The sequence below is a fragment of the Gymnodraco acuticeps genome, unplaced genomic scaffold, assembly GCF_902827175.1.
Source record: "Gymnodraco acuticeps unplaced genomic scaffold, fGymAcu1.1, whole genome shotgun sequence".
NCBI classification, from domain to species: Eukaryota; Metazoa; Chordata; class Actinopteri; order Perciformes; family Bathydraconidae; genus Gymnodraco; species Gymnodraco acuticeps.
The window spans coordinates 795,353-805,776 of record NW_022991001.1 but is presented as its reverse complement, the minus strand read 5'-3'; the positions used below and the strand labels follow the sequence as shown (position 1 = coordinate 805,776).

The 10,424-nt window shown below is 44.1% G+C and overlaps 1 protein-coding gene across 2 annotated transcripts; it reads left to right on the top strand.

The window, feature by feature from the left end:
- The first annotated feature begins 590 nt into the window (after positions 1–590).
- On the top strand, positions 591–7,771 carry LOC117559282 (zinc finger BED domain-containing protein 1-like). Of its 2 annotated transcripts, none has more exons than XM_034235962.1 (3): positions 591–704; positions 5,788–6,506; positions 6,884–7,771. In XM_034235962.1, the coding sequence occupies exons 2-3, from the start codon at positions 5,876–5,878 to the stop codon at positions 7,525–7,527; spliced, it is 1,275 nt and encodes a 424-aa protein (XP_034091853.1). In that variant the 5' UTR covers positions 591–704; positions 5,788–5,875; the 3' UTR covers positions 7,528–7,771. The 2 variants fall into 2 exon arrangements, with proteins under 2 accessions (XP_034091853.1, XP_034091854.1); XM_034235963.1 differs by having other exon boundaries at positions 621–704; positions 6,327–6,506.
- Positions 7,772–10,424: the final 2,653 nt, after the last annotated feature.

Here is a 10,424-nt window from a genome sequence, read left to right as displayed (position 1 = left end):
GGACACAAACGAAAAATGGAGAATATTGGCTCTGCTGTGTCTCTTGCTCTCGGGAGATATCCACCCGTGTCCGGGTCCCGGCGTCGTTTCCATCGACCTGACAGCTGGCGGCCGGATGGTTTCCGAAGAGGCTGGTTAGCTGAACAGCTAGCACCACCAGCGGGTCGCTGCGGTCTCGCGCTGACGGCTGCCGACCTAGCAGCAGGACCTATACCCACACCGTCGGAGGACTGCGGGTCCGCGCCGAGGGCTGGTAGCCGAGTAGCAGAGATCCACACGCAACCATCTAACTTCAGAAGAGGCCGGATAGCTCCCACACCATCGGAGAACTGCGGGTCCGCGCTGGGGGCTAGCGGCCTAGCAGCGGAGATTCACGCATCACCGGCTGGCTTCAGACGAGACAAGCTAGCTGAACAGCTAGCTCTGCCGACGGGTCTCTGTGGTGTGGTCTCGCGCTGACGGCTACTGGCCTAGCAGCAGGATCCATCTCCACACCATCGGAGGACTGGGGGCCCACACCGAAGGCTAAAGGAATAGCAGCGGAGATCCACGCATCGCCGGCTGGCTTCAGGCAAGCTAGCTGAACAGCTAGCTCTGCCGGAGGACTGTGGGTCCACGGCACGCCGATGGCTAGCAGCCTAGCAACAGAGAACCACAAACCAACAGCTAGCTCTGTCTGCTCCATTGTCAACAACTGCACCGAGGTAAAGCCTAGAAATAAGGTATTTAAAAAACACTGTTACACAAAAATGTTTCAAACAGTGAATCAAGCAAAGATAGTGTGGGATCCTCGGTGCAAGCCGAAGGGACTATTCAGTGGACATTTAAATTTCCAATACCATTAAATTCAACTTGCAAAATTTTAAACAAATTCGACCTTTCTTAGCTGTCAATGCTGCAAAGTCATACCTCCACTGCAGGGCCGTCCCTGGCCAACTTGAGGCCCCACACGACCATGCCGCAAACCGTGCCGCGACACACTAATTGCGCCGCTTAAACGCATAGGCATTTGCGGCTCAGTTAAGGCTCCCTCCTCAAGATGAGGCCCCCTCCGCGAGGTGAGGCCCCACGCAGTCTGCGTGATCTTCCTGTAGGGAGGGACGGCCCTGTTCCACTGTATGATTCTATCCCACGTATAGAATGTATTGGTGTCATTGAATACTGTTTTACAAACTGGTCGTTTGCTTGTGCCACAAACCTGAAACCAATAGAACAGCTGTACAAGAGAGCTATCAAGGTTTTTGACAGAAAGCCAAATTCATACCACCACTGTACCATAGGGGTGTAACGGTATCCGTATTTGGTTCGGTTCATGCAGTTACACAACGAATACGCCTTTTTTTATGAGTGGGAAAAAAGTCTGTCACTTAGGGCAGTATCCATTACACTATATATAATCCAGGGGGCAGTATTGCGCCTAAAAGCTATTTGCCAGCCACCCTTAAACAACAAATGAAGAAAACACAACAAAACAAACTAAATACAGGAAGAAGAAAAGTTAGTATGGCGATTTCAGATAACACACAGGAGCTAGAAGAACCACCTGCTTCTTTTAAATCAGCTGTGTGGGAACATTTCGGGTTCCCTGTGGACAACAAATAACGATGGAGTGCGTGTGGTGGATCTATGGGCTTAGATATGTATATTTGTGTTGTAGAGGCGGTGTATTTAGAATGGACTTCCACACTTTATTATCCATTAATCAACAACAGGTAAGTACATGTGCTGCTCTGCATGACAAGCTAGCATGAATGACCTCAAACCCCGGTACCCTCACTAACGGGTCCGGGTTGCAACACAATAATATCAATGGTGAATTATGTATCATAACGTGTCACCACACAAGCCCCCCCCAGAATTCACCCATAAACAAAATCAGCGTGGAGGGGCGGAACGACAGGTCGACTCCTGAGCATGGGAGTCGGGAAAACGACCTCTGCATGTGCGGCCTCCGGAAGAGGCGAGACCGGAACAACGGGTCTCAACAGGGACAGGGATCAAGGCCGGGGGGCGCCCCCGTCGCGGAGGTCGTGCCAGCACCACCGGCTGACCCAAATCCAAATGGGCCGCCTTCACCCGGTCCACAGAAACGCGCTCGGCCTTACCACCCAGGTCGACCACAAGGTGTTTTTCCCCGTGCTCCAAAACACGGAAAGGTCCGTCGTAAGGAGGCCGTAGAGGACCCCTGTGCGCATCGTGCCGTATGAAAACGTGCTCTGCCGAGCGGAGATCCGCGGGAGCGCGAGACACCTGATTACCATGTTGGGCAGTGAGAATCGGAGCAAAAGTGTGAACATAAAAATAATTTGTGTGTATTATGTGATGTGTAAATGTAAAACACCATCCACAAATGCATTTAAAAGATTTGCAAACTGACAAATAAATTTGCAAATGTAAAACGGATCTGCAAATACGCAAAATATTTTTACAAATGAAAAAAAGATCGTTGAATATCTCTTTAACATTTACAACTTTCGATCAGCCATTTTCGAATCCATTTTATTTTTGTCGACCAAAAATGCGCTTGTGGATCTCACATTTCTGCTCGTGGATCTCAAATCTCTGCTTGTGGATCGTCTTTTTACACACACAAGCCTCATCCCAATACCCCTCCTTGACTCCTCTCTTCCCCTCCTACGGGACTTGACCCGGAAATCGATCAAGACACGCCATTTTGAAGGACGTCCCAATAGCTGAAATGCACACGGAGGAGTCGAGGAGGGGTGACCCCTAATTTCCACCGGGTCCGTCTGCGTCGCGTTACGGCCGCGGCATTCGCAAAGATCGCGGCCACTCTAGTCAATGGGTGCTATTCCACCACACGCGGCGAGTTACGGCTCAGAAGCGTCCCAGAAGCGTCTCGGCGCAGGGCTTCTCTAAAATTAGGATGAATCCTATTTTTTACGCGATGCAGCCGTAAGGTAATGTCGGGCAGGCAGGAAGTGGAACGTTCAGAGCATATATAGCATATATATATATATATATATATATATCAGTGGCGAACCGTCAGGGCCTTCAAGGTATTCAGAGAATACCCTGGAACACTCAGATACAAAAAATAAACAAAAAATCGATTTAATTATATAAATAAAATGTATATAAAATTAATAAATGAGAATCGTATCTGTGTTGTTGTTCTGTAATATTACAGTGTTACGTTGATTTGTTTGTAGTTCTCGGACCATGCACTACGCATTTCAGTGGTTTTGTGTTAGAAAATAAAGCAATCAGATCTTGTTCTGGGTCTCTGGGTAGAATATCCTTCAACCAAGGTATTCTACATCCTTGATAGAATCCCCTGGCCGTTGCACTGAATGAGAGCGTACGTTTGGACTGACAGTTTGATCAACCAATCATATATTGATTTGTAGCCAATGGGCGTATTCTTTCAGACAGGGGCGGACTGGCCATCGGGACGTTCGGGACGAATCCCGATGGGCCGGTATTGAAGTGGGCCGGTAACCGGCAGGGCTCGACATTAAATGGCCCGCTGGCCTGGAAGCACTATTAAGACACCCCGGGCCAGCATAACGTACTTTCCACTTCCACTAAAAATATTGCTTTAAAAAAATTGTCCTGTGGTATTGGTATTTTTACTAGCAATTTAGTTAAATTGTTTCGTTTATCAACGCTACAAGTTAGCCCGCCTTAACCTGCCAACCGCGCCTGGGGCTGATAGGTTTTGTAGGCCCCCTATTTAAACAACAAATCAAAGTCATTTATAACCTCGGCAGGCTCTGTGATCGCACTTCTCCACTCTGCTCTACGCGCGCCTGGTCCTCTCCTCCAGATGAGTGACGTATCGGGCCTCCCTCATGTATTGGTCCGGTTGCCGTTGGCTCCCCTCCACGTAGCAAGTCCTCGTCGTCCTCTCCATCTCCTCCAACATCCCTCCTGTCTGTTTTTCCTCTCCCGCTACTCCATCGCTATCAGAACCAGACGGCCTACTTGGCTCCGAGGCCCCGCGGCCGGCACCGCTGCCGCTCGGTATAGAGCTCATCTGTCCTTCCTCCTCATCCTGGCCTACAGGTTTAAAAATAACCTGTAAGCTTCGGCATTTTTTGTAATAGCTGCTTGTCTCAAAACTACTTTTCCCTCAACAATTTCCTTTTCCGAGCGACACTCGCAAACTTTTTCTTCTCAAACTTTTTCTTCTCAAACTTTTTCTTCTCAAACTTTTTCTTCTCAAACTTTTTCTCCTAAACAACCTTCATCTGTCACTCAATCACTCGCAATTTGAATAAGTCACATGTGAAACATATTCTCATTCTGATTGGCTGTTAAGTGGTGTCCACTGACTGTTACGGAGTCATCATTTTTGAGAAAAATCTCTGGAATCCATCGATCTGATTGATTAGCGGAGCAAATGATCAAAATACTACGGAGGGAAGATATTTTCGTTTGGATTACTGGTCTGGGGGAAGCTCACGAGTGTGTGTGTTTGTGTATTTTTGCGTTTGTGTGTATTGTGTTTGTTTCCCGGGGAAAAACCTCACGAGAAACACCGGCTGTTGTTATGCCTGCTGTGACGTCAAGTTACTCCGTTCTCCGCTTGTAATTATGCCGAAGCTTCAAAGTTGTATTTATCGTCTGAATTTGCAGAAACAAAGTTTAATATTCTGAAAGCCAAGACTTTGTTTATTTGAAATCAAAACAAACTGTGACCCTGCCGTGTTATCTATGATTACTTTATGCCTTACATTCATAATGTCAGCGGAGGGAGGGGAACAGCAGAACAGCAGAGTGGCGAGGGAGACCTGTCTTCTTCCCTTTACAAGCTTCAAAAATATATTTATCGTGTAATTTTGGAAATAAAAGTTTCATATTCTGAAAGCCAAGACTTTGTTTATTTAAAAACAAATTTAAAACATCCGAAATAAAACACTTTTTTTTTTCTTTTCTTTTTTTTTTATTGGCTCACGATAGGCCCCTGATCTCCGTAGGCCCCTGGGCTTCAGCCCAGGTCAGCCCGTGCATTAAGGCGGCCCTAAACATAGCGTTCCGTGAGTCGGTTGTCGTTTTTGGGTGAAAAGCAAACGGCTGTTTCCTGCGGAGCGCAGCGCGAGCAGGCTCCTGTGAGCGGGAGCGTGCTCCTTCACTACAGACTATCGCGCAGGGTCGGCTCTAGAACAAATCGAATGGGGGGGGCAATCATTTACAAAGGGGGGGCACACACTGCCGTCAACAACCAACTAGGGCTGAACGATATACCGTGTCATGGCGATAACCGCGGTATGCACATGCGCGGTATTCACACCGCAGGGACGTGCGGTTTTATTCATTTTTTTTAAAAATGCTAACGCACTTTAGCACAGAATTCAAAATAAAGATACCCTTATTACTTATCGAAACTGCACATACAATATATCCGATTAAAGCTGAGACTCCACAGATTATTAAAGTATAGTATCTAAGCGATCCGATCTAGCAACAGGGGAAGCAAACAGACATCACAACACGTACCTTTTACGGAGCTTTTACGGGAGATCGTCTCACCGTAGCTGTCAATCTGATCAAAAGACGTGTTCAATGGTATTAAAACGAGAAAGAAAAAACGCGGCTGAATCGGTTGATCCATAGGTTGATAATGTATCTGTGGCTTTGAAGCAATTGTTTATAATCCATAATTCCATTTTTATGTAAAAATCGGAGCACAAAAGTTAGCTGCTAATGGTAGCCACCATTTGGCTACGCGTCACTCTCACTCCTTATTTGTTCATGTATTGGTGTGTGTAGAACTTCCCCTGCATGCACAGCAAACCACCAATCACAATAATTCTTGATCAGATCACAGCAGGCCCCGCCCCGCTAGTTTGCAGACCATCAAAACACTGGTAAAAAATGAGCGAGGCACAGGAGGACAATACCGGAGAGAATGAAGATTTACTTCCATGAAGAAAAGCAACATCTGCCATCTGGAACTATTTTGGATACAAAAAGCTTGATGTTGACCAAACAAAGGTACTTTGTAGACAGTGCCATGCAATTGTATAAAGACATCACAGATGCCATAACATTTCACCTGGCAAAAGACATGGTACCAATTTACACCGTTACCAAAGAGGGTTTTAAGAAAATGATCCACTCACTTGATAAGCGGTACGTAATACCGTCACGCACCTATTTTTCTCAAGTCGCCATCCCCGACCTGTACGAGAAATGCAGGGCAAAAGTTGAAACAGAGCTGTCTAAAGTGGAATACTATGCTGTTACAACGGACTTGTGGTCCAGCCGGACAACGGAGCCGTACATAAGCCTGACGGTGCACTTTATTGATGAGGACTTCACACTGAAAAGTCGCTGTTTGCAAACGGCATTTTTCCCAGAAAATCACACAAGTGAGAACATCGCAGCGGGGCTGAGAGAAGCGGTGGCTGCTTGGAGCCTGGATGAGACACGTCAAGTCTGTATAACAACAGACAATGCTGCAAATATGGTGAAGGCTGCCTCCCTGAACGAGTGGACCAGGCTGCAGTGCTTTGGCCACAGACTTCATCTTGCAGTTGGTAAGTTACCCCGCCCACGCTTTATTTACTAAGCTGTGTCTGTGTCGAGTGTGTTTTTTTTAATAACCTTTATTCAGGGAAGTGTAACAGAGAGAGTAATGCTATATTTTCCAGGACTGCTTAACAACCTGTCCTGAAATGCAACAGTTTTCTTAATTTTAATGAGTTTCATAAATGTTACGTTTTACAAGCTATATATAATATTTATAATTCATTGTTGAAGGCAGCTAATTTCAAACTGGAGGACACACACACACACACACACACACACACACACACACACACACACACACACACACACACACTTGTAAATGTATAGTTAATATAAATGTGTATAATATTTAATCTTTACTTTTTATTTATTTATTCCCCCTTAGAAAATGCAGTGAAAAAGGATGGCCGCATCAACCGTACTGCGGGTGTGTGCAAGAAGCTGGTGGGTCACTTCTCTCACAGCTGGAAGGCCAGAAGTGCTCTTGAAAAAGCCCAGAAGGAACTCAATCTGCCATCACATTCCCTCATAACAGAATGCCAAACAAGATGGGGTTCCAGGCAGATGATGATCAGCAGGATACTGGAGCAGCAGAAAGCTTTAAGTCAGGTCCTGTCTGTGGACAAGAAGCTGCGGCATCTAATTCCAAACTGGCAAGATATAGATGTCCTGGAATCTGTCAGCAAGTCCCTGGGCCCATTGCTGGAGTTCACAGACGCACTTTCAGGGGAAGACTACGTTAGTGTCTCCTATGTGAAGCCAGTTCTTCATCTCTTCAACTCGTCAATGCTGCTAATGCGAGAAGAAGACACAGACCTGAGCAAGAAGTTGAAGAAAGAGATGAGGGATTACCTGAATGAGAAATATGAAGATGAAGCTGCTAGATATGGCATCTTGTTTGGACCCCCGGTTCAAGATGGACTTCATCACTGCAGACAGCAAGCCCCAAGTCAAGGCCAGAGTGACATCGGAGATGATGACGACAATCATGACATGCCAGGAGACTGCAGCTGCAAGCTGCAGCACTGAAATGGAGTGCGAAGTGGCTGGCACGTCCCAGGCAAAGAAAGGCAAGAGGTCTTTAGGAAGTTTCTTTAAACAGAGCGAAGCTGCAGCAAAGGCTGATTCGTCTCAGTACCTAAAGGATGCTGTGGAAGCAGAGTTAAACAGCTACCTGCTAACACCTTCAATAGACAAAGAGGAAGATCCACTTGCATGGTGGAAAACGCACAAAGTAATCTTTCCACAACTCGCCAAGCTTGCCCGCAAGTACCTATGCCTGCTACAAGTGCCCCCTCAGAGAGGCTTTTCAGTGCAAGTGGCAACATCGTCACTTGCCAACGTTCTTGTCTCAAGCCTGCATTAGTGGATAGACTAGTATTCTTGGCCAAAAACCTCTAAGCCTGATTGAGCAATGCATACAGATGCGTTAAAAGTCAAATTATTATATTTGACTACATTATGCAACAGTTGAAATTGTGAAAAAGAAATGTTCAGATTGATTTAACTTCTAGGTGCTCTGTTCAGAAAGAAAGCAGATCTTTATTTGTTTAGGCTAGCCATGATGACCAAGAACACTTTGTTTCCTTTGCACTGACTGTTGCTAAGACATTTTGATTTAAAAAAAGGTCTGTGAAACAAAATGGTTCACAAGTTGATATTGTAGTAGTTCAATTTTTATTACAAGTTATTTGTTTTAAGTTGTAATTTTGTAAACCACTAGGGGAGCTGGTGTATAGCTGTTCTTAAGTTTATTTTTATAATGTTGTTTAAAAGATGTCCAATGCTTTGCTGCTATTTGCACAACAACGGTTTTAATTGTGGAATAAAAAGTTAAATTACCTATTTTGTCACGTATGTTATTTCCCTAATGTGATAATGAAGCTTCCTATAGTTTAATGTAATACGTTTAATCTCTTGGATCCCTTACCACTCTTCTTCATTCACAGATGAACCCCCTTATTTGAGGGTAAGCAACCTGCAACATGCATTATCATAGTTAGATCATGACTTAAAGTATGATGAGTCAACCAGACGTCCGTGACTAAAATCCTTCATCCGGTTAAATATAGTTAAAACCTGTTAAACCCTGAGCCTGTTTTTCAGGTTTCAGGCTCGAAAATGACATTCCCAGAACAAATGACCATATCTTCTAAAAGGGTTAAATTAATAATCTTTTTTCTCAAAGCAATGATAAACCTGTGAGTTGGATGTAGAAAAGTCAGAATCAATATATATGTTTTTTATTTTAAAGAAAATTCAGATTGAACATGGTAAAAAACTGTAAATTATAGTGTCCGTCCAAAATATATTTTGTACTTATAGTGAAAACTAACCTTGGATGATGGGTTAGTAGACTAAAAGCTTTAGGAATCCAAAGTACAACATATAATAAGTACTCTGTATCAAGATTGATGCAAAACAAGTGATATTTGACCTTTTTAGACAGATTTAGCAAAAAAAACCTCTTCTGGGGCCATTTGGGTGGATTTTCCATATCTCTGGCCCCCCTTGTTCGATTTTGACATGTGACATCTCTTTCTGACCGTCAGAGCCAATGGAATCGAGGGGAAATCACACAGTCCTTATTTGGTAATGTGTGTGTGTGAGACTTCCGGATAGCCAAGACCGGAAGCAGCAGCCACTCTGGTGGCTACCATTAGCAGCTAACTTTTGCTCTGCGATATTTACATAAAAATGGAATTATGGATTATAAATTAAACCCTTTTTTTATACAGAGACGTTAAAAACCTATGGATTAACCGATTCAGCCGCGTTTTTTCTTTCTCGTTTTAATGCCATTGAAGTCTTTTGATCAGATTGACAGCTACGGTGAGACATCTCCCCTCGAAGCTACGTAAAAGTACGTGTTGTGATGTCTGTGTTTGCTTCCCCTGTCCGAGTTCAGATCACTGTGATGATACTATATACCTAAATCATCTGTGGAACCTCAGCTTTAATCGGATATCTTGTAAGTGCAGCTACGATAAGTAATAATAAGGGTACTTTTATCTTGAGTTCTGTGCCAAAGTGCGTTAGCATTTTTCGCTCAGGGGTCATTTAGATGCTTCTTATGAGACTTGTGTTTTGTTTTGGTAAAAATGGTTTGTATCCTCAGTTAGCTGAGATTATTTCCGTTAATCTGGTATAACACATTAATAGGTTCTTAAATATTACGATCCCCTGAGACACTGTCGTGAAAAAAAAAAGTAAAGTACCCGCCTGGACTTTGGGGTTTAACAGGTTAAAAAAAACCGCGATATATACCGCAGGGGGGGGGGAAAACCGCGATGTCAGTTTTTTTCAATACCGTGCAGCCCTACAACCAACACACAAACACCAACGCAACTTCAAAAAACATGCTGTAAAGTCTATTGTCTTTCACACACATTGCAGGGTGTGCTATTGTATAGCGCACCTATGACTTGTGCATACATGCACGGTTGTGGCACGACCACCAAAACAGAAACATATAAGGACATAGGCCACCATATAAAAAGGGTGCAAATGTATTTAGTATCCTATCCATGTGAACATGTTTTAGGTGGGTGTGGACCTAACCTCCTCTATGGGTCTGGGGGCATGCTCCCCCGGGAAGATTATTTAAAAAATATTGCAGTTAAATGCATCAATCTGGTGCACTTTGAGAGCAAAATGAAGAGATCTATGGATAGCCTACATCTCTCAGCATCCATATGAAACAGAACTGTACACAGATTTACTTTTTCTTTATGGATATTTTACTAATCACTCCCCTTTTAAACTGTATTCTTGTGTTACTGTCCTATAGTATTTCATACCCGTTTTTTATTTATTCTCTTATTCTTTAATAACTATAATGATCATATAAAGGTATTCCTCGCAAATACTTGTTTACATAAATGGTGACCAAACCGTTTAAGACCCACTTAGATAACCTACACTAA